Source organism: Myotis daubentonii, chromosome 16 (assembly GCF_963259705.1).
Source record: "Myotis daubentonii chromosome 16, mMyoDau2.1, whole genome shotgun sequence".
Taxonomy (NCBI): domain Eukaryota; kingdom Metazoa; phylum Chordata; class Mammalia; order Chiroptera; family Vespertilionidae; genus Myotis; species Myotis daubentonii.
The window spans coordinates 44188275-44212225 of record NC_081855.1 but is presented as its reverse complement, the minus strand read 5'-3'; the positions used below and the strand labels follow the sequence as shown (position 1 = coordinate 44212225).

At 46.3% G+C, this 23951-nt stretch overlaps 1 protein-coding gene and 1 long non-coding RNA gene across 3 annotated transcripts in view; both read right to left on the bottom strand.

The window, feature by feature from the left end:
- The window catches only part of LOC132218786 (uncharacterized), a 449343-nt gene that overhangs the window by 76790 nt on the left and 348602 nt on the right, over positions 1 to 23951 (bottom strand). The window lies entirely within an intron of this gene.
- LOC132218777 (C-C motif chemokine 18-like) lies at positions 20990 to 22861 on the bottom strand. 2 transcript variants are annotated; one of them, XM_059670481.1, is made up of 3 exons: positions 22660 to 22861; positions 21929 to 22025; positions 20990 to 21487 (listed from the first exon to the last, which is right to left on the bottom strand). In XM_059670481.1, the coding sequence occupies exons 1-3, from the start codon at positions 22745 to 22747 to the stop codon at positions 21385 to 21387; spliced, it is 288 nt and encodes a 95-aa protein (XP_059526464.1). In that variant the 5' UTR covers positions 22748 to 22861; the 3' UTR covers positions 20990 to 21384. The 2 variants fall into 2 exon arrangements, with proteins under 2 accessions (XP_059526464.1, XP_059526465.1); XM_059670482.1 differs by having other exon boundaries at positions 21929 to 22043; positions 22681 to 22860.

Sequence of the window (23951 nt, the reverse complement as noted above, 5' to 3'; positions counted from 1 at the left end):
GCTGCGTGAAAGCGCCTGGCCTGGTGCGCCCTTCGCGCACGCGCACGTGGCGCCGCCGCGCACGTGGCGCCGCCGCGCACGTGGCGCCGCCGCGCACGTGGCGCCGCCGCGCACGTGGCGCCGCCGCGCACGTGGCGCCGCCGCGCACGTGGCGCCGCCGCGCACGTGGCGCCGCCGCGCACGTGGCGCCGCCGCGCACGTGGCGCCGCCGCGCACGTGGCGCCGCCGCGCACGTGGCGCCGCCGCGCACGTGGCGCCGCCGCGCACGTGGCGCCGCCGCGCACGTGGCGCCGCCGCGCACGTGGCGCCGCCGCGCACGTGGCGCCGCCGCGCACGTGGCGCCGCCGCGCACGTGGCGCCGCCGCGCACGTGGCGCGCACGCAGCCAACCAACGACCTACTGGCGGCACCGCAGGAGCAGCTGAGCTGCCCCTGTCCACCCCGCCTATTAGCGGCGGTAGCCCCCAGCTCCTCCCACACCTCATACCTAGGGGCCACCCGGCTGGTACCAAAGTGGGTACAATGACCAGGAGTGGGAGGTGGAGCAGGCATCTGAGGCGGTGGGAGGCGGGACAAGGCCAGTTGCTGCAGGGAAAGCAGCTCTGGAGCCAGGGGCACCCATGGGCCCAGTGGCTGCAGGCTCCTTCCCCTCCCACTCCCCCCCACAGAGCGGACATACTAGGGCACACCCAGTGACAAAACAACGCTGGGTTTGCCGGAGGGAAGAGGCGCATCGCTCAAAGCGGAGATTGCTCTGCTGCCGTTGGTAGGCCACGCGTGGCTCGCTCTCCTCTCCCCGCAGCCCTCTCACTTCCTCTTCAGAATCCGTGCCAGGGCAGTGTCTCCGTGGGGCAGGATCAGACTTTGGCACAGGTAGGCATTGCGTTCGTTTTTCTCCCCTTGTGTTGGTTTGGGTTTTGGGAATGAAAAAGCTTGTTTTGCAGACCTCTGTGCATTTCTAACATGGTTTCTTTTATGTTTTTATTATATATCTGTTCCTTAAAAGTGACTTGAGGATTTTGAGATGTTGTTCCAACCCCCCCACCCCCCCCCAACACACACACACACAGGACCTCCTCTTTGCACCCAGTTTGGGTTATGTCAATGTAAGAGACATTCAAACCTACAGAGATTTTTTGTGAGTTTGAGCCCAACTGACAATTGCTGGGAGGCAAAAATCTCAATGTATTGAGAAAATTATCCAGAGCAGCGGTTCTCAACCTGTGGGTCGCGACCCCATTGGGGGGTCCAACGACCCTTTCACAGGGGTCGCCTAAGACCATCAGAAAACACATATGTAATTACATATTGTTTTTGTGATTAATCGCTATGCTTTAATTATGTTCAATTTGTAACAATAAATTGGGGGTCACCACAACATGAGGAGCTGTATTAAAGGGTTGGGGCATTAGGAAGGTTGAGAACCACTGATCAGAGAATGGCAGTTTTGCACCTTAGTTTATATATTACAATCAAAAGAGAAGACTCAAGTGGGTTATTCGAAATCCATTGGTGACAGGTTAGGGAGGTGGGAGAAGGCAAAGCAAGGAAACACCTCTGGGATTGGATAGAAAGGAAAATGATAGCCCTGACTGGTGTTGCTCAGTTGGTTGGAGTTTCATCCCGTGCACCAGGAGGGTGGTGAGTTTGATTCTGGTCAGAGCACACACCTAGGCTGAGGGTTTGATCCCCAGTCAGGGTGCATGCGGAGGCAACCCACCCATCTCATATTGATGTTTCTCTCTCTCTTTCTCTCCCCCTTCTTCTTAAAAAAAAAAAAAAGTAAAATGATAGACATATTTCTTTTACATAGGTCTGTACAGGACAGTTAACAGTCAATAATTAATAACAATGGAGGATTTGTGGTCTCCACTCTGGTGCAATATCTATGCTTTTGTTGCCTCACATGAGGCCAGCATTTGTACAGCACTCTGGTTTACAAAATGCTTACAGATGCATCACTACATCGACCCTCTGGTTCTCCATTATTTTAAAATGGAGAGACTTGAACTCAGGATGATTAAGGGATTTACTTAAGGTTCATGACAATAACTGTGGAAGCTAGAGGTCAAACCCAAACATAATGATGTTAAACCCCATGTCATTTTATGCTGCCCCTTTGTTTAAAAATTGTCGCAAGAAGAATCTTGTTTATATTTACTATTATGTGGCTTTAAAATATGTGAGCTTGATAAAATCTTTCTTCAGTTGAAACAAAGGATGATTTATCATCACCATCATTTTCAAACTGCCAAAAACAAAACAAAACAAAACAAAACAAAACCCCCCCAAAACAAAACAAAAACCTGCCTACTCAGAACTCCCTTCAGTTCCCAGAAAACAGTTAAAACATTCTTTAGTGTATTGTAGAAACTTTATTCCATATTAACATGCTGTCCAATTTTACTTTCCCCAGACCCCAGAATTATGGTTCATTATGTGCTCAATTCAACCACCATTCCTTTTTCATGGACCATTTTAATTTCTCTGAATAAGTGAGTGAGGTGTAGAGTTCCCTTGCTTTTCATTTTATTATTGTATGTCTTCATAAGCCTCTCTGATCGACTCCTTGATCTGGCTACTTAAAAATTTTTTTTTTATTGATTTCAGAGAGAGGAAGGGAGAGGGAGAGAGGGATAGGAACATCAATGATGAGAGAGAATCACTGATTGGCTGCCTCTTGTATGTCCCCTACTGAGGATGAAACCCATAACCCAGCATGTGTCCTGATCTCCTGGCTCATGGGTCAGTGTGCAACCACTGAGCAACACTGGCTAGGTGATCTGGCTACTTTTTTACTACTTTGCTGCCTATTCTTACCCATATTCATTTCCTCATTGACTTAACCTTGACTGAATCTGAGAACTCTCCTCAGATGTGACTCAGTTGTACTACCTTTACTTGTGTACCCTGTTCAACACTTTCTTCAATCCTGGCTCCACTCTCTGCCATTGAAAAGATTACCTGGCAGACATTAATTTGCAGACTATGATCTACCTGGTTCTAACCTGAAACCATTTCACACAGCCACTCACGTACCAGAGAGATTAGAAACAATTACTTGTTATCAGTTGTGACTAATGAGTTTTTCCCCCTCTCAATTGGACATTAAAACCATTTCATAAGCTTTAGGTTCTGAGGTTTTCAGAGCATACAGCCCATCACTGATAGAAGAGTGAAGGAAATGTTTCACAAGTTAATATATAGTTGAGAGGGCATTCGTGTTAGAGTTCTTTATTTAATGCAGAAATTGTTAATGATGATTCTTTTATATTTTGGCAAGTACACATGATTACTGGCTCTTTTGCCTTTTATAAATACAGAAAAAGAATAATGTCTTAAAATCAAGGAGAAGCCTAAGGCATCAAAGAGGTTTTCTTATTCAGTAGCATGAAGGAAATGATTGTCAGCAAGAGTGGCAAGATTATCCAAGGTGACAACTATCTCTACTACCCAGGCCTCACAGAGCTTCTGAAGCTTCCTTGTCCAGAACTGCTTCACAGTGATTCACTGTACAGGCTAGCCTCCCCTGCTCAAGCTCAGCAGCCAATCTTGTCTGAAGTCACATTTCAACCTTTGGACCTGGTGCTAACCCTCCCTCCTGAACCTACTTGGAGGCTGACATGCAGCCCTGCAGCAGATTACAGCTCCTCCAACCCCCCCTGGGGTGACAGTTCATGTCCAGAGTCTGTTCAGGCTCTGCAGCCAACCTTGACTGAAGTTACACTTCAAACTTTGGACCTAAAGCTAACCCTCCCTCCCGAACCTACTTTGAAGGTTTGATGCCATAGCCCTGTAGCAGACTACAGCTCCTCCAAAGCTCCTCAAGGTGACATTTGCACTTCCAGAGCCTGTTTAGGCTCAGCAGCCAAACTCTGAAATCTGCAGTTCCAGGCAACTCAGCCTCTGGATTTGGCCCTGGACTCTGTCCTGCTGACCTCCAACCCACGTCATTTATCTCTGAAGAGGTTGAATTCCGGCATTCCAACCTTCTTCAGTACAACCTACTCTAAATGGCACTCAGTCCTCTCTAAATGGCACTCAAATATTTGCTGATTCACAATTTGACTGGGATGGATGGCTGTGGACTGAAAAAACCTGTCCCATGAGTATCAAAAGTGGTCTCTTCTTTTTTGACAGATGAAGAACTACTTATAAAAGGACCGTTCATGAAAGTACTGCAAGGCCTGAAGAACACCAGCACTGAGCTGACTATTGAGCCAGAGAGGGCATCCTCACACAGAAATGGAGACAGTTTGTCATCCCTAACGAGTGGGCAGCTGGATTGTAATGATAAAAGTGATGTTATGCGTGCACCAATTTACATACTGCCTTATTTCTTGGAGGGGAATCTATAAGATATAGAATCAATGTTATTACCATTCATTAAACTCCTTTTTCAAATGTACAAGATGGAAACATGCCCCTGAGTCATTTGAAAAACAACAGAGGGAACTCTTCTCTTAAACCTGAGTTTTACCATTCAAGTTACAAAAATTAATTGAGGAAACTATTTTCTGGAACCAGCCTCCTGATAAAGCTTCTGAGTGAGTGGCAAGAAGTAAAGTTTCCAAGGCAGAGCGGGATGCGGATCAATGGGAAAAGCAGAGGCTGGAAGCCCAGGGTGAACAGGAAGAGGAGGAGCCCAATGAGGTGAGGACAGCTCCCCAGACATAAGGCCTGGACTCTAGTCGATTTAGGACAGGCCATGAAAGCACCCAGGCAGGAAAGCCAGGTGCCTGGTCTTGGCCATGTGACTTCCCATTTCCCAGGTGTGCCCCTTGTCCAAGGCTCCTGGTCAGTGCAGCTCAGATGGCAGTGCTCGGGTCTGCAGGCAGCCGTTGCTTAGCAGCTGTTGGTTGGCAGTTGAGAGTCCCATGCTAGTTTGATTTCCATTCAGGACACATGCCTGGTTTGCAGGCTCTATCCCTAGTAGGAAGCGTGCAGGAGACAGTCGATGTTTCTAGCATTGTTCTCTCTCCCCCCCCCTCTCCCTTCCTCTCTGAAATCAATAAAAATATACAGTGGGGCCTTGACTTACGAGTGTCCTGACTAACGAGTTTTTCGAGATATGAGCCATCTCTCGGCCAATTTTTTGCTTTGAGTTGCGAGCTAAAATTCAGGTTACAAGCCAGCTTCAGATACCCCACCGCTAGTTGGCGCAGCAAACGTCACAGTGAACGTCACAATATCAGCCCAGCATCACGTGTCTTACTCGTTCACTTTAAGCGGTTAGCTCTTAGTTGAAGCATCAGTTTTGTGCTTGCAGTTATTTTGCAAAACTTCATTTTTTCAACCATGGATCTGAAGAAAATAAGTGCGAAGGACAGTGCTGAGAAGAAGAAGCGGATGATGTGCATTGAATTAAAGAAAGAAATTATCGAAAAACATGACCGAGGTGTGTGTGTGATCGACTTGGCGAAGCGGTACGAGCGCAGCACTTCTATGATCACCATACTGAAGCAGAAGGAGCCGATACAGGCTACAACTCCAGCCAAGGGCGCTAAAATAATTTCTAAACAGCGGACATCTACCTATGAAAATATGGAGAAGCTGCTAATGGTGTGGTTAATGGAGAAGCAGCTCGCAGGAGATACCGTGACGAAGGCTATAATCTGCGAGAAGGCACGAGCTATTTACGCTGATTTGCTGCAGCAGACCCCAGGCACTGCAATGGACGAGGCATCGGGCGAGCCGTTTAAAGCCAGTCGGGGCTGGTTCAAAATTTTAAAAAGAGGACCGGCATTCGCTCCATTGTCAGACATGGTGAGGCAGTGAGCGTGGATATAAAGGAAGGTGACATCAACGAGCTTATTGAGGAGCACTCTGAGGAACTGACAACGCAGGAGCTAAAGGAGCTACAGATGCAGCAGCGCACGGAGGTTTTGCAGGAAATAGATGACACGGAGGAGGAGGAGGTTATCTCTGTAAGTGAGATAAAGGAAATGTTGGGAATGTGGGAGAAACTTTCAGACTTTATTCAAAAGAAACACCCAGAAAAAATTGCAACTGGGCGTGAGATGGAGCTATTTAATGACACTTGCCTAACTCATTTCAGAAATATTCTGAGAGGGAGGATGAAACAGATCTCATTGGACAGGTTTTTATCGAAAACTCCTGTAGATGAAAGTGATGAAAGCGTGGCGAAAAGAGCAAAAATCAGCAAATAAGATTCAGTTATTCAGTTCAGCCTTTCTCCAACTCCATCAGCATCTTTAAGTCGTTTGATCTCCAAGGTAAATGCTGTACATTAAACTTAATAAAACAAGTTTATTGCACTACATTCTATTGTTCAGTATTGTGTTTTTATACAATATTTGTTATTTTTAAATAACAAATTTAAAAATCTTATTTAAAAACATTTAACAAAACAATTGTGGTGTTTTTTGGGTGTCCGGAATGGATTAATGGCATTTCAATTTATTGTAATGATGAAAATTGATTTGACATACGAGTAATTTGAGTTACAAGCTCCGTCACGGAACAAATTAAACTCGTAAGTCAAGGCCCCACCGTATTTTTTAAAAAAGACCAGAAGGACAATGAAATGGTAACAGAATTCAGACATAATAGGGACTGAAGATTAGTAGAAAATAACTTAAAGATCAATAGACAAAGTGTCCATATTGAGCATTAATGGATTTGATTTGACAGTAAATTCTACCACTATAACTTCTTGAGCAAAAGTTTATGTCACCCAAAGTGAAGTGAGGCCATTTACTGTCTTTAACCCATTAGTATAAATATTTGTGTTTGCTGCAGAAATATTACTGTTTGATTAATGTTTCCTGGACTCTGCCAGGAATATTCAGTTATTTGCAGATACGTGTTACCATTTAAAAAATACTATTTTTTGAACATGTGGTAAAGTAGCTACACTAATAAAAGAGAAACATGCAAATTGGTGTCACTCCGCTACACCCACCAGCCAATCAGGATGAGTATGCAAATTAACCAAACAAAGATGGCGGTTAATTTGCATATGCAGGCCCGGAGCGAAGACTGAATACAGTGTAGAAGGAAGCCAAGAGCTGCAGAAGGGAGCGAAGCAGTGGAGAAGGGAGGGAGTAAGGCAGCAGAGAAGGGAGCGAAGCCCGCCTCTGCAGGCTTCGCTCCCTTCTCTGCTTCACTCCGGTCTCAGGAAGCCCTATTCTTGCAGGAATCTTCCTGAAACGGGCCTCTAGTATATAATATAAAAATGTACAATTTTAACCTTTAACCTTTTTTTTTTCCCTTGTATCTCTGACCTTGTACCCTATGCACACAGTGACCTAGAACTGCTAAATATATGAAGGGTGGGTCAAAATTAGGTTTACAGTTGTTTGTATGGAAAATAATTCACTAAAAAATAATAATACAGGAATAAAATCTGTGTTTTGAGTACTCACAACTGTAAACGTACTTTTGCCATACCCTGTGTTCATTTGTTACATGAGTGAAGAAAAATAGACCTGGTAGGGACTATCAAGGAGCTTTGACCAGAGTCATCAGGTAAAGGGAGTGTGATCAAAGCAATAAGAACAGTCACAATGCTATTAAGTTCAAAGGAAGAACAGAAGGTGTGTACTTTAGACAAAATTGGTCAAATTTTAACCATTTTCAACTGTACAGTTAGGTCATTCACATATTGCACAACCATAACCACAGCCTATCCATGGAACTCTTCATCTTGCAAAACAAACTCTGTACTCGTTCAACAATAGCCCTCCATTTCTCTCTCCCCCAACCCCTGGCCACCACCATTCTACTTCGGGCTCTGAACTTGCCTACTTTAAGTACCTCATATGAATGGGATCATACAGTGCTTATCCTTTTGTTACTGGCCTATTTCATTTATCATAATGTAGGGTATAGACCTCTCTTCATTGTTCATCCATGTTGTAGCATGTTTCTGAATTTCTGACCTTTTAAATGTCAGAATAATGAATAAATTCCATTGTATGTATATGCCCCATTTTTTAAAATCCATTTATTTGTTGATGGAAACTTGGGTTGCTTTCACCTATATAATAAAACCCTAATATGCAAATAGACCAAATGGTGGAATGACCGGTCACTATGATGCACACTGACCACCAGGGGGCAGACGCTCAATGCAGGAGCTGCCCCCTGGTGGTCAGTGCGCTCTGGGGGGGGGGGGCGCCACTCAGCCAGAAGCCAGTCACACGACTGGTGAGCACAGTGGCGGGAGCCTCTCCTGCCTCTGCTGTAGGTGGGTGGTAAGGAGCGAGGGGTCCTGGGCTACGAGAGCACGGGACTGCAAGAGGGATGTCTAACTGCCAGCTTACATCTTTGTTTGATCCCCAGGGGTGATTGGGCCTAAGCCAGCAGGCGGACATCCCCCAACAGATCCTGGACTGCGAGAGGGCGCAGGCCAGGCTGAGGGACCCTCCCCTCCACCGTCCCTGCACGAATTTCGTGCATCAGGCCTCTAGTTATGAATAATGCTGCTACTAGCATGGTCGTACATATGTCTCTTCATGTACCTGTTTTCAGTTCTTTTGGGTGTATATCCAGAAGTAAAATTGCTAGATCATATTGTATTACTTTTTTAAAAACTGAAAGATTGTGCATTCCAGAACACATCTAGCCCCAATGTTTTGGTTAAGCGATTGTAGATTTGCATTTTGTTAATTAGGCAAACACAGCTAAACTTTTAGCTCATTTCTTATAGTTATTTGTGGATTATATTTAATGAGGCATGTGCATACACTTCAATATGCTTGATATGGTATGTGTGGGACTTGCAAAATCAAATCTTAAAGGGACTTGTTTTTCTATAAGTTTCCTAACTAGCTTATATCCTAACTCCACCTCTTTTGAAAAAAATATATACATATTTTTATTGATTTCAGAGAGTAAGGGAGAGGAAGAGAGAGATAAAAACATCAATGGTGAGAAAGAACCATTGCTCAGCTCCCCCCTGCACTACCCCTCCCCCTACAGGGGGGTGATGTTTCTATCTCTCCCTTTTCCTTCCTCTCTGAAATCTATAAAAGAAAAATCCTAGGAGAGGGAAGAGCATGTGTAAAGGCCCTGAGGCAAAAATGAGGATAGTGCATTTGAAGTAACAACATAAGATCAGTGAGGCTGGAACACCCAAGACAAGAGAGAGGGTGGGGCAGAATAAACCACAGGAAACAGGAAGGGCCCCAGTTATGGGGGCATCTGGCAGGACATGTTGTAAGGATTTTGGGATTTATTCTAGGTATAATGGGAAGCTCTTGGAAGATTTTCAAGTGGAGAATGGAGGGGATGGGGAAGAATGGAAAAGACCAAGTGGAGCGTATTGTCATCAAGGTGAGAGATGAGGATGTATTTTTCCATGACTGCAGGTAAAGTTTGTGTGTAGGAAGCTATTTGCAGTTACTTTGATTCTTAAATGAATATTAGTAGAAAAATACATTTAAAAATTAATTTCTTATAAGCCTTTTGCTTTACCCATATTGTCCTGTTTATAAAGCTAACAAATTTATTCCTAATTTTTGCATGAGTATTAATAGTCTATGCATGACTTACATATTCATATCTATGTTTAATTGTGACCTTTCTGAGTCTTCCCCACTAGGGTGCAGTGTTATTATCTTAAACAAATTGAGATTGCTGGGGCAGTTATTTATGGCGCCTACCAGATCACCATCCCAGCAGCAGGGGTTGCTTATTGGTGAAAGGGGACTTGAGCTGTGGGCCTTTGCACTTCAAGGGTGATTCCTCTCCACTGTGACTGGGTACTTGGAGCTCTAACTTGAGAGTCGCAATGACAACAGGAGGCCTGAAGTTCACTTCTTTTAAAAAGGGTTGGTGTCTTCTAATGTTCAAATTAGACCCTCAAATGATTCTTTTTAAAAAAATATATATTTTTATTGATTTCAGAAAGGAAGAGAGAGATAGAAACATCAATGATGAGAGGGAATCATTGATTGGCTGCCTCCTGCATGCCCCACACTGGGGATCGAGCCCGCAACCCAGGCATGTGCCCTTGACCAGAATCGAACCTGGGACCCTTTGGTCAGCAGGCTGACACTCTGTCCACTTAGCCAAACCGGCTAGGACTCGAATGATTCTTCTGTGTGACTTGTGTGGACAGAAGCCAGAACCTTCATGGAGAATGTAGCAAACATTTCTAATGGCTAGGCTAGATTTTTTCATTTCTTGAGTTGTTCAGGATATTTATTACCTCCCCCCTCCGTCAGTCCTTCAGATGTTTCTATAATTCTTCTCTCTGATCTGTGTGGGTGAAATTTTGCCTTTCCTACTGGGGTTATGACTGACTTCCTTCTGCAATTTCTTTCTGCATAATTTTTAAAATTTTTTATTAGATTGATTGGGGTGACATTGGTCAACATGAACATTTAGGTTTCATGTGTGGGTTTCTATGTCACACGATCTGTATATTCTTTCTGCATACTTGAACTCTGAATTTTCATGGTCTTCCTGACACCTGGTTGGATTCTGTGTTTCTGCCAAACCCTCGTTTATTAGTTAATGGGCATGTCCTGAGGCCATGAGATGATATCTGGACTCGGGTGGTGGTGGAAAGCCGAAGCAGATGGATTTGAGAGGAGTTTTGGCAGAGCTGATAGGATTTGTTGATGGATTGGGTAGGAGGTGGGGGAGGAGTGGGGAGATGAGGGAGAGAGGTCTTAAGGATGACTTCCTGTCTGCAGCTTGAGCAGCTTAGAGAATGGCGATTCTATTTCCTGAGGAGGGCGGCTCAGAGAAGGAGCACAGTCACAGCAGCTATAGTTCCTCACTCACAGGACACCCCATATCTGCTCAGCTTCTCTCAGAACCAAGAAGCACCCCCTCCCCTGCCCCCATAACTAAGGGCAGCGGCAGCGAGCTGCCAGTGTACTCTGATTTCTGGAACCTGTCCTGTGAGGTCTAGCAGTGGATCCTCCACAACTGGGAAGAAGTGCTCTTCAAGACCTAGATGTCTGCTTATTCTGATTTTGGTTTTCCCATTCCAATATTGCATTTGCTAATTTAGATTTTAGTGAATGTTTCTGGTTTCATCTCCCTGTATTCTATGACATTTACCTGTTTCCTCTTAGAATTTCTTCTGTTAAATCATTTCTAACGAGCTATAGCCTATAGCCATAACTCAAACAATGTCAGTGAATATTGTTGTTCAAATAACATACTATTCACATCTCCTAGCAAGTTGAAATTTCCAATTTAAGGACTTTGTTTCCAAAACTTATTTCTTGAAACATCACTTACATGATTTGTGTAAAATGTGCTATAAACACAAACTCACTCGCATTTGTTTAGCAGCAGACGGGCCCTGAACTCACACTTGTCCCATGGCAAGGGCTTTAAGCAGATGGACCGTGACCACTTCTCTCCTACACGCTCCTGTTCTGCTTCCCCAAAGGACCAATCTTCACTTTGAACTTCACGTGTCAAATGTGTCCGGCTCTTGCTCTTGATGTCAGTGGATTACTTTAAATCAGTATCATCTCTGTGTTGATTGTTAAGCTTCAATTCCTTCAGGAGAATTATAACACTTTTTCTCAGTTTCTCAACTGAATTTTCTTGGGATTTGGAAAAACATATAATTTTCTAAGAAAGGCTGGGAAGGAATTCCCACATGGAAATATTAGCGGATGCCCAGGTTGGGCACTGTTCCCTCACAGGTTTCAGAGGGATGCTGGGGGTTGGGAGTTGCTGTGCCCAGAAGAGCAGAGCCTGGCCTATGAAGCAGGCATGCTAGACTTGTCCTTGTTTCTGTTCGTGAAAGCTGTGTGACTCCAGACAGGACGCTCAGCCTTTCTGAACCTGTGTTCTTAAAATGGCAAATAGTATTGATAGGGCTGGTGCTGTGCATACTGACTTATATGCCCATGCTTGTTTTGTGCAATAAAGGCCCTATTACCCCCATGTCACAGACAAAGAAGCTGAGGCCAGGAAGCCTAACTGAAGCATGGCAGGCCACAGCTGGGGGTCCCTGGGAGCTGAAGTGTCCGTTCCTGCCCAGCACTACATTACGCATGCTGACTGAACGGGTGGCACAGAGCAGGCTTTTGACGTATATTTGTTGATGTATATAGAACCTATATCTTTCTGACTGTAAAGCCAATTATTTCTCCATTTTGTTTTGCTGTTCTTTGGAGAGAAAAAAGATTCCACTTACGAAGTCTCTAGGCCTGGTATGTGGCTTGCTTCCTGACTCATCTCTATTCCTCACAGCAGCCCTCTGGGAAAGGAGTGGTGGCCCCATCTGCAGATGAGAGGTCATACAATGATAATGGAGCTATGGGAAAGCATTCAGGAGCTCGATAGGCGGTTGCAGTCAGAATTCCTGGTCAACAGCTCTCATTCCTAGACCATCAGGGAGGTCCAATGAGAGGCCCAGGACCCAGCATTTTCCCGTCTCTGAATTTGGTTGAAATTCAACTCGGGAGAGTTGAGATTCAGGAAATCGCCCACCCCTCCCCCGGGACTCCTGGCTGTGTCACTTTCTCCCCAGGCGCCAGCCCCTGCAGAGAGGCAACCTTGCTTGTTTAGGGTGGAAAGGCCTCTCTCAGAGTTGCCTACTGCTCCCTACTCTTGTGTCCCACAGGTATTTATTCCTACCTGCCAGGAGCAGCTCTGAGCCATATTCACAACTGGACACATCTTACAGGGAAAGGAGAGAGGGCGACACAGGGGTCTGAGACTCATATGCCCCCTCAGGCCAGGCGGACAGCAGCTGGGTGTGGCCTGGCAGTGGGGGCTCCTGGAACCTGGGGCGTGTACCCCTGTCTAAAGGGACAGCACTCACCACCTTAGTTCCAGTCAAAGGTTATCTTGTGTGGAAACTCAGGCACAGGTCTGCTTGGTCTTCCATATTTGCAAAATAAATAGACAGTATAGATTTTTTAATGTCTCCAATTTTTAAAGGTTGGCAACCAATTCAAATATTGTAAACCCCTTCTAAGCCAGGAAGCCAGCCTAATCCTTTGCAGTTTCTCTCTCCCAGCCCAGGCTTACATGTGGCTCCTGTGTAGCCCCCGGAGGTGGCTGAGCAGATAGCCTGGCCGGCTCTGGATCAGCTTCTCTCTGCTGGGTACCCAAGGGCCAGGAGGCTCTGTGCAGAGGCTGGTTTTCCTCTCCCCAGAGGAGGGAGAAATGAGTTCTGCCCAGGAGTGGGGAGAGGCCCCCAGTAAAGGTGCTGTTTCCAGGTGCTGACCCAGGTAACCATTTCTGGACCACCCACACCTCCGCCTCTTGCCATTGTGTTCTCTTTGTTCAGAGAATGAAAGAGTGAGGAGAGCCAGGCTGACCCTCATCCTTCTGGGCTGAAGGCCCCTGAGTTCTCTGATTCCTTGAGGTCTAGGCTCTGAGCCTCCTTTATACTGTAAGAGGTTGCTGGTCAGGAAGTCACAAGACAGAAAAATCCATGATTGCATGAGAGTTGTGTTTCTTGAGAATTGTGACTGCTGACGTACCTAAAATGTTAGAACCGAGTCTGTTTATTCAAAGAAGAGTGGAAGGCGGAGAATGACCCTCGGTTCCGCATTTGGCTTGCACCTTGAGCGGGGTTGTGGGGGATAGTGGGCTTTGCGGTGGAAACTGCCCTCCTCTCCTGCCCCTGCCTGGGGAACCTGGTTAAGCCTCCTAGGTGAGCCAGTCCTCAGGTGTGGACCATGGGTTCAGAGGCCTGGGCCACTGTCTCAGTCTGAGCAGTTTCAGGGCCCAACAGGATAGGGAGGTGGACTCAGGCCTGATGGGGGCTAGGAGTACGGAGAAGGATCCAGAGGGGATCCTGGGATGGATGGGCCTCACCAGTCAGGATTAGACTGGAACCCCTCACCTAGACTGAGCTGAAGGCCCCTGCCCCCTGCCCAGCACGGGGAGTTTGGTCAGATCCTCAGCAACCAAGGAGGATGCACAGGGCTCTCTGCTCAGTCAGGACTGCTTTGGGGCCTGGGGCAGCGGGATGAGTTCCTTCTGCGTCAAGCTGGGGAGCCAGAGGCAGGGCAATGAGGCCGTGTCCTGTGTTTGGCCAGGACAGGTGGCAGGTGTTTTCATCTCTTTCTTTCCCTGGAGGTGACTAAGGGCCAGCACCACTGGCACAGCTCCTGGGGCATCATTCACAGTGCAGCCCCTGGAACACAATTCCATAGAATACAGTTGTGTCTTGTCACCTTCAAGTTTGGGCTGCAGGGTCCCTGCACAGTGACACAGTGGTTTAGTGACTGGCCCCTTGTTTGCCTGGGGAGAAGGGGGTTCCTAGAATGTGCTAACACGGAAGGACTTGGTCATCCTACTGGGAGGTTGGGCAGATGTGTCTGTCTGCCACCTCTACCACCAAGTTCAGATTAAGCAATTGTGGGATTTCCCCCCAATATTTTTCATTGTGGTGAAAGACACATAATATAAAATTTACCATTATAATCATTTTTAAGCATACAGTTCAGTGGTATTAAATACATTATTATCTTGTGCAATCATCTTCATCATCCATCCACAGAACTTTTTTCATCTTGCAAACTGAAATTATACCTATTAAACATAACTCCCCACTTCTAAATCACCATTCTACTTTGTCTCTATGAAATTGACTGTTCTAGGTACATCATATAAAAGTGGAATGATACATTAGTTGTCTTTTAGTGACTGACTTATTTCACTCAAGTCTCATCCATTTTGCAGCATATGTCATCATTTCTTTACTTTTAAAGACTGAATAATATCGAATTATAAACCTATCTTGCTTATCCAGTCATCTGTTGATGGACACTTGGGATGCTCCCACATTTTAGTTAGCTATTGTGAATACTGCTGCTATGAACAGGGATGTACAAATATTTATTTGAGACCATGTTTTCAGTTCTTTTGGGTATATACCGAGAAGTGGGATTGCTGAATCATATGGTAAATCTATTTTTAACTTTTAAGGAACCGGCATACTGTTTTTATAGCAGCTGCACCATTTTACAGCACATGAGAGTTCCAATTTCTCCACATCCTTGCCAACCCTTGTTATTTTCTGTTTTTGTTTTGTTTTGTTAGTAATACTGTACTAATGGGTGTGAAGTGGTATTTCATTGTGGTTTTGATTTAAACATCTGTGTTTTTATCAGTTTTATATAATGGGGTTCCAGGCAAGTTTGTTTGCAAAGAAAATGTTCTTTCAATAAGAGAAAAATTTAAGCCTCTGTTTTAATGGAAACAACAGTTATTTGAGCTAGACAGAGGCACTGCTTTTAGTCCTGAAATCCACCACTTACGAGGTATAGTGATATTTGAGTAATATAATTAAGCTCTTAAAGTTACACATGGTTACTGAAAGGACTATGTAGTATAAATGATTTAAGTGAGTGAAGTCTTCCTTCTGTGTCCATATTGAGACCTTCCTCAGGGCTGATGTCCATTCATTCAGTGGATGTTTATTGAGCTTTTACTGTATGCTAGGCACTTTCTAGGCTCTGGGGATACAGAGACAGACAAGAAGGCAAGATCCCTGCTCTTCACGTGCTCAAATTTTAGTGGGAAGACAGACAAACAGGGTAGTAGAAGATGGAGTTAAAAGCTAGGAAGACAATAAACAGGGGTGATGTGATAGAGAATGCCTGCGGGTTGGGTGGAAGTTGCTTAATAAGCTGGTTAGGAGAGCCCACTGGGAGAGGGTATTATTTTATCTAGAACAGTGGTTCTCAACCTTCCTAATGCAGCGACCCTTTAGTACAGTTCCTCATGTTGTGGTGACCCCAAACCATAAAATTATTTTCGTTGCTACTTCATAACTGTAATTTTGCTACTGTTATGAATCGTAATGTAAATGTCTGATATGCAGGATGTATTTGCATTGTTACAAATTGAACATAATTAAAGCATAGTGATTAATCACAAAAACAATATGTACTTATATATGTGTTTTCTGATGGTCTTAGGCGACCCCTGTGAAAGGGTCGTTCGACCCCCAAAGGGGTCGTGACCCACAGGTTGAGAACCGCTGATCTAGAACCTGCTGGTTGAGAAGAAACCAGATTCAACAGATCAGGGGGAAGTGTGTCTGGGTAGAGGGACCAGCAAGGGCAAAGACCTGGAGGTGGGAATGGGCTTGGTGCATTTGAGGAACAGACAGAAGAGTGGGTGCCTGGAGAGAAGGGAGTCAGGGTCAGAGTGATTAGAGATGAGGCCCATTGTCCAGGTTTTTTTGAGTCTGGTGACAACGGTTTGCATCCCATTTCACCATCTCATTCACATGGGCACTGCAGGTAGCGACAAAGCAAGCCTGTGTGGCTGTATTCCAGTGGGGCCCTGGGTTGCTATATCCTGGACAGTAGGTGGGTGGATTTAACATGAACTCTTGTCAGTTGCTTTAAGGAAAAACAAAGAAGAAAAGTCCATGGATTCCTTTCATTTTAGGCTTTGCTCTCCCTCTCTGGGTGAACAGAGAGAGGCTGAGCTGCCTTTCTCCCAACAAATTAAGAGCATGAAGGGAGAGAAATTGACACCTAGATGGATGCTTCTGATGGCTGTCTTTCTCCTCCCTGCACACTGTGGGCTACTGTGTGTGTATAGGAGGGGCAGGGTGGCACACAGAGGCCTTTGTACCCTCGGCTAGTAGAACATCAGGTGTGGGGATGCGGGAGACACACATGGACGGGAGGATGGAAGAAGCTGACTCATACCATTGTGTGGGTCTCTCTGAGCCCCCAAATCATAGTTACTGATGGCACTGATCATCTGTCTTCCAGGCTTTGGTCTTTTGTAGGCAACAGGCACCCTCCTTCTGAGCTTCAGTCTTGTTCTACTTCCCCAATTGAAAGGAGACGGCTGGCGTGGGGGAGGAGGACTTGGGGAAGATTAAGGCTCAATTTTTGTTATTGTTTTTGCAAACTGGCACATACAACAGTGATGCTGGTTCACAACAGATTGCACAGTTTCTTGAATTTTACTCTTTTCCTGACCGATCCCAGGGTACTTTGGTTAAGTGCCAAACATCAGTTAGTTTGTTGATAGCTCTTTCCAGCCCACCCTTCCTCGGATGTTCGTGCTGCCAGAGGGAAGTGGGTCTCTCCAGCCTGACTTGCCCTAGCTGTACCCGTGCTGACTTGCAGTGGACACTTCCTTTTTTAAAAAAATACATTTTTATTGATTTCAGAGATCAAAGGAGAGAAAGAGAGAGAGAAACATCAATGATGAGAGAGAATCATTGATTAGCTGCTTCCAGCACATCCCCCACTGGGGATTGAGCCTGCAACCCGGCATGTGCCCTTAACCAGAATCACACCCGGGACCCTTCAGTCCATAGGCCGAAGCTCTATCCACTGAGCCAAACCAGCTAGGGCTGGACACTTCCTTTTTAAAGTGCCAACGAAGGGTTTCTTACCAAGAATTGCATAGGTAGAGAATCTGACCACTCTAAGATTATAGAATCTGTCTTCTTTCTCCCTCTTTTTTTGGGAAGCTGGTTGCTGTGTGCTTGTCTTCAGTATTCTACAGCGCAAAGCTAAAAATACACTGTTTAAGATTCAGCTATCCACTAGAAGGAAAGCAAGAGTATAGTGTAAATAACATTTGGGAGAGAGGGCTCAGAGGGAGAAGGGAAAGGGGACATATTGTAGAGGGGCATGTGGGGTGGAGGGCACAGGGATGTCTGTCATGTTGTTACTCTTTATTCTCAATCCATATTTTATGTCTACTGAGTATTAAGTAAAAAGTATAAGACTATAAAAATCAGGTTATAGAAAAGAACATTTAGTATGATCCCCTTTTTTCTTTTAACTGTATCCTATATAATAAAAGGCTAATATGCAAATTGACCAGACAGTGGAACGACTGGTCACTATGACTCGCACTGACCACCAGGTGGCAGATGCTCAACACAGGAGCTGCCCCCTGGTGGTCAGTGCGCTCCCACAGGGGGAGCACCGCTCAGCCAGAAGCCAGGCTCACGGCTGGTCAGCGCAACGGTGGTGGCGGGAGCCTCTCTTGCCTCTGTGGCAGTGCTAAGGACCCCTCGGCGGATGTCTGACTGCTGGCTTAGGCCTGCTCCCTGAGGGGTCCCGGACTGCGAGAGGGCGCAGGCCAGGCTGAGTAACCACCCCCCTCCCCCGTGCATGAATGTCATGCACCAGGCCTCTAGTGTATAGTAGAATCTTAAACAGTGTATTTTTAGCTTTGCATTTTTGAAATATTCTCTCTCTCTCTCTTTCTCTCTCTCTCTCTCTCTCTCTCTCTCTCTCTCTCGGCCTAGTCTGTGGGATCAGGCTGAAACCTGCTCTTTCACATCCCCTGAGGGGTACCAGATTGTGAGAGGATGCAGGCCAGGCTGAGGGACCCCACTGGTGCATGATCGGTGCCAGGGAGGGACGCAGGAGGTTGGCCAGCCAGAGAGGGGCCACAGGAGGGCTCCAGGGTATGTCCAGTCTGTCTCATTCAGTCCTGATTGGCCAGATTCCAGCAGCAAGCTACACTGTTGGCCCCCTGGTGGTCATTGCACATTATAGCAACTGGTCAACCAGTTGACTGTCTTAGCATATTAGGCTTTTATTATTAAGGACTAGAGGCCCGGTGCACAAAAATTTGTGCACTCGGGGGGAAGGGGGGGTCCCTCAGCCCGGCCTGTGCCCTCTAGCAGTCTGGGACCCCTCGGGAGATAACGACCTGCTGGCTTAGGTCTGCTCCCGGGTGGCAGAGGGCAGGCCCAATCCCTAGGTGCAGCCCCTGGTCGGGCTCAGAGCAGGGCCGATTGGGAAGTTGGGGCACCACCCCCTGTCACACTCAAGGCAGGGTCGATGGGGAGGTTGCGGCGCGACCCCCTGTCACGCACAGAGCAGGGCCAATCCGGGGGTTGGGGCACTGCCCCCTGTCACAGAGCAGGGCCCATCAGGGGGGTTGGGGCTCCGTACCCTGTCACACACAGAGCAGGGCCCATCAGGGGGTTGAGGAGCTCCTCCCTGTCACTCACAGAGTAGGTCCGATAGGGGAGTTGGGGCACCGTCCCCTGTCACACACAGAGCAGGGCAGATCAGTGGGTTGGGGCGCCGCTCTCTATCACCCACAGAGCAGGGCCAATCGGGGTTGGGGCGCCGCCACTGTCACACTCAGGGCAGGGCTGATGGGGAGGTTATGGCTCTACCCCATCACACACAGAGCAGGGCCTGTGGGGGGGTGAGGGGGCGGTTGGGGCACCGCCCTCTATCACCCACAGAGCAGGGCCAATCAGGGGGTTGGGGCGCCGCCACTCTCACACTCAGGGCAGGGCCGATGGGGAGGTTATGGCTCTACCCCGTCACACACAGAGCAGGGCCCGGGGGGGGGGGGGTTGGGGTGCTGCACCCTGTCACACACAGAGCAGGGCCGATCAGGGTGTTTGGGCGCTGCCCCCTGTCACGCTGATCCCGGTGCTGGGAGGCATATTACCCTTTTACTATATAGGGTAGAGGCCTGGTGCATGGGTGGGGGCCAGCTCATTTGCCCTGAAGGGTGTCCTGGATCAGGGTGGGGGTCCCCACTGGGGTGCCTGGCCAGCTTGGGTGAGGGGGTGATGGCTGTTTGCAGCTGGTCACACACCCTTCAGGGTGGGGGTCCCCACTGGGGTGCCTGGCCAGTCTGGGTGAGGGGCTGAGGGCTGTTTTCAGGCTGGGGGTGACTGAACTCCCAAACGCTCCTTTTTTCCTTTTTTTTTTTTTTATTCTGGGCCAGCTTTAGCTTGAGGCTTGGCTCCAGCTCTTAGGCCTCCGCTCCTGAAAGTAGGTTTCTGGCCTTTGCATACAATGTTGCGAATCTGCTGGCTGAAGTCCGGTGGTATTTGTTACATAGTTTTTAAACTGCAGGCTCAGAGGCCTGCAGCTGCAGGCGGGGAACGTTGGTTTCCTCCGTCACTGAGGCAAGCAAGCCTCATGTTAGTTTCAAGCTGCCTGGCTGCCGGCCGCCATCTTGGCTGACAGTTAATTTGCATATCTCACTGATTAGCCAATGAAAAGGGTAGCGGTCGTACACCAATTACCATGTTTCTCTTTTATTAGTGTAGATATATAATCATTATTATGTGTATTCTTCCACAGCTTTTTTTCTCTTTTAACAATATGCTTATGGGATTCACCTGTGTTACTGTGTGTAGCTGTAGTATGCTTGCTTTCACTCCTGCTGATATTTCAGTGTATAACTACATCACAATTTATTTTTAATTCACCCCCTTTTATGCTTGCTATGAGCATTCTTATGCATGGTTCCTGGTGTACATGTGAACGGTATCTGTAGGATATATGGAGGAGAAGGTAAGCTATGCTCACCTTTACTCTGCAGTCTTCCAAAGCAATGGGACCAATTCACACTCCCAGTAGCAGACATGTGTGTGCCAGTTCTACACCCTCTCTAATATTAATACTTCTGAAGTATTTAATTAGATATGGAGGGAGCAATCCAGGACAGTAGGAGGGAGGTAAGCGTAGTTTGATGAATTTTGACCATTACCACAGTTAAAATTTAGGATATTTCCATCACTCCAAAAAAAGGTACCCTTGTTCCCCCTTTTCAGTCAGCACCCTCCCTCATCCCCAGTTTTTTGCACCCATTGATTAGATTTCTTTCCCTAAAGTTTCACCTTTTCCATAATATTATGTGAATAGAATAACTCCGGGTTCCTGATAAACTCCTGGACTCAGGTATCACTGGGGTTGGCACACACCAGCCAACCTCATTTAGTTTGGGAGCTATGGAGAAGGGCAGGAGGATTAAGAAGGACCTAGTCTTCATTCTTAAGAAAGCTGAATGTATGAAAGTGCATACATGTGCGTGCTAGAATAATTTGCTTTGGTGTTCATTTAAATGGTGGATTTCCCTCGTGCATGTAAGTTTGCACTTATTTTTAATACTTTGCTTCTTTTTCAGTGTATGAGCATCATTTCACATGCATAAAGCCTGGTGTTGTTGGAACAACACTTATTCTTTCCTTTCCTCCCCTTAGATGCCCCTAATCATCCTATCTCTTTCCTTCCAACCAATGAAACGGATTTATCAGGGAAGAGAAAAAAACAAAAGAATAACCAGAAGAAAGCAAAAATAATCTTTATTATTCTGACAGTTTTAACAGAGCAAAGGGCTTATACAAACTCAATAAGCATCTGTTGATAGATTTGGTCCAATGCCTAGCCAGAGACAGGAGCACAATCATTCACTATCACCCTGATCATGAGGCAACCACTGTATGCTTGACTGGGAAAGGATTTGGGGATAAGAGGGTGTTATAATGATTTCTCAGCGAAATCATTTAAAAAAAGCATCAAAGGAATACAACGATTTACAATATTTACGTACTTTACTAAATTAAAGAGAGCTTTCAGAATGTGGTTAGTGGAGGGGAAGGACGCAGAGGACAGGGAACTTCTGGGGCTGCAGGAACATTCCCCTAGTCAGCATCCCTGCTGCCCATTTGAGAACTGACTCACTGGACTGCTTGGGGAGTCTCCTTCAGGTTGTTGATGTATTCCTGAACCCAAGCATTGCTGGGATTGGCACAGATATGCCGGCCCCTTTTGGTGAGAAAGCTGTAGAGAAGGCAGAAGTATTATATAGATGATGAGTAAGGACATGCCTGACCACCTGTGAACCCTTTATCCTCATCCCTGTGGGCAGCTCAGGGCTAGTCCATCCTGTCAAGGAATCATCCCCCAACCCTCAGGGACTTTTGGTCTTTCTCTGAGTGATTTATGGAAATAACCTAAGGCCGCCTCTTTTCTGCTGTCTCTTTCTCTCCTCTCTCCCCTCTACTTTTGGGCACACCTTCCTGGCTCCTGAAGGCCCCATTTCACATCAGTAAACAGCCCCAGGGGCCTCTCTCTTTGTCCTGCATGCACAAAAGGCCCCCAGAGGGCGGGGCTTTCCCAGAATGGCTCCTCATCCATCAGCTGGTGCACTTGTGAACCCCTCCCGACTCAGACTCCTGTGATCTGTGTCACCCCAGGGATGGGCAAGGGGACTGAACTTACACAACAGCATTTTGGGGGCACTGGCTGCTGGTCTCAAAGTAGGCAACCACAAATTTGCGGGGGATCTGCCGGGTCACGTAGGTCATGCAGCAGGGGAGTTGGATGTGCTTGCTTTCTGTGGGGAAACAAGGACAACAAGGAGTTGCTCAGGAGTGCAGGCAAGCCTGAGAGGGTCGGGAAGAAATGGAGAGAGACAGGTCAGAGATGGGGCTTGGGGGAAAAGGAAACTGGGTATAACCTGGCTTTTTTGTTCATTTCTCATTCATTTCCTTAGTCTTATCTTTGGTTTGTCTCTTCATTTTGGTCTCTAATTACTCTATAGGGAACCAAATTCTACTCTCATTTCCTAAATCTCTTTGGGTGAAATTTCTTTTCTAATCCATTAAATCATAAGATAGCTGAGTGAATGTAGGGACAATTCTTACAACTCTTGGGAATAGCTAAGGTGATTCTAAAACTTACCAGCACCCATAGGATCTAAATAGACCTAGATTCTACCTCATGCTAATAACCCAATAAATGAAACTTTAATGATCGCACCCAAAAAGCAATATAATATCCTGCCATCCAGATCAATAGACTCCATTTTGAACCCTCTTGAAGAAAACAACAGTGTTATCTTGGAACCCCATTCAAAGTTCTCTAATTTCACATGGGGGTTCTCAGGCCAGAAGACTTGGAAGATGTGGGCTGACTTCTGGGCAGAGAGTGGGGAGCAACTGTTGTTTAAGAAAAGTGGACAACAAACTCACCTTCCTCGTAGGAGTAGAGGACCCTGGTGCAGAGGATGACAAGGACGGTAGCTCCAAGGAACTTCATGATGCGGGGCAGGCAGAGGAGTGTGGGCAGAACTGAGACGGAGCTTTGGAAATCACTGCTGCTGGCCGCCTTCTAGGATCTGCACTATCTTCCCTCCTTTTATAGGCGGCCTTGGGCAGTGGGAGCATAGGAATTGGAGGTGCCTAAGCAAGAAATTTTACGTATCTTGGTATCACGTGGGTTGTATAACCGGGGTTGCCTGAGGTTACTCCAGAAGTTGAGGGTACACACAAGAATGGTTCAATTGCTAATGTGATTGGGATGCTTATGAGGAAGTTGTTTCTCCAGATGGGTGACCAGGAATTGGCACCGCCCAGGGATCATGCTTAGCTGTTTCCTTTTCACATGACAGATCTCTCTGAAGTGCGGGGTTACCGCCTCCTTCCATAGAGCAGTGCTCTGGTGCATTTCCACAGCTGTTCTGTCCATTTAAATGTGACAAGAATAATAATGCCACTGAGTCTCAGGCAGCATAAGCCAAGGGACCCACACTGTAGATGGAAAATACAGAATTGGGAAGCCTGGAGGTACAAGAATGGTAAAAGTAAGAATTAACCTTCCAGTAATTGGCCATTTATCAAACATTCACCACAGACCTACAGTGATGTCTAGATATAACACTGGTTGTGGTCAGCAGTCTTAAAAATGTCCATACTCTTTGAACTCATAATGTATTTCTCATAATCTATCCTATGGAAATGACCTCACAAATGTGGAGCATATTAGGGACAATGTTGTTTGGTGCAGTTTATCTATGATCAAATAATTGACAGCAAACTACACATTCTACAGTGTTGGAATGATAAAGTTAACCCACAGATGGACCATTACCAGATAGAGTGGCATGACAATACTTGATTTTTAATATTAATAAGCAGGATGCAAAATTTTTTTTTATTAAATCTTTATTGTTCAGATTATTACATTTGTTCCTCTTTTTTCCCCCCAATAACTCCCCTCCTCCCAGTTCCCGCCCCACCCTCCGCCCTCACTCCCCACCCACTGTCCTCATCCATAGGTGCACGATTTTTGTCCAGTCTCTTCCCGCATCTCCCACACCCCTTTCCCCCCCAAGAATAGTCAGTCCATTCCCTTTCTATGTCCCTGATTCTATTATAATCACCAGTTCATTCTGTTCATCAAATTATTCACTTGATTCTTAGATTCACTTGTTGATAGATGCATATTTGTTGTTCATAATTTG

Bases quoted from the DNA above. Each gene is read 5' to 3' on its own strand.
- LOC132218777 (XM_059670481.1), bottom strand. From the start codon at position 22,747: ATGAAGTTCCTTGGAGCTACCGTCCTTGTCATCCTCTGCACCAGGGTC. The intron at 22,026-22,659 runs CTTAAACAACAG...AGCACATCCAAC, and splicing joins TGAGTTTGTTGTCCACTTTT to TCCCCTGCTGCATGACCTAC. The intron at 21,488-21,928 runs GTAAGTTCAGTC...CCTTCTCTACAG, and splicing joins TGCCCCCAAAATGCTGTTGT to CTTTCTCACCAAAAGGGGCC.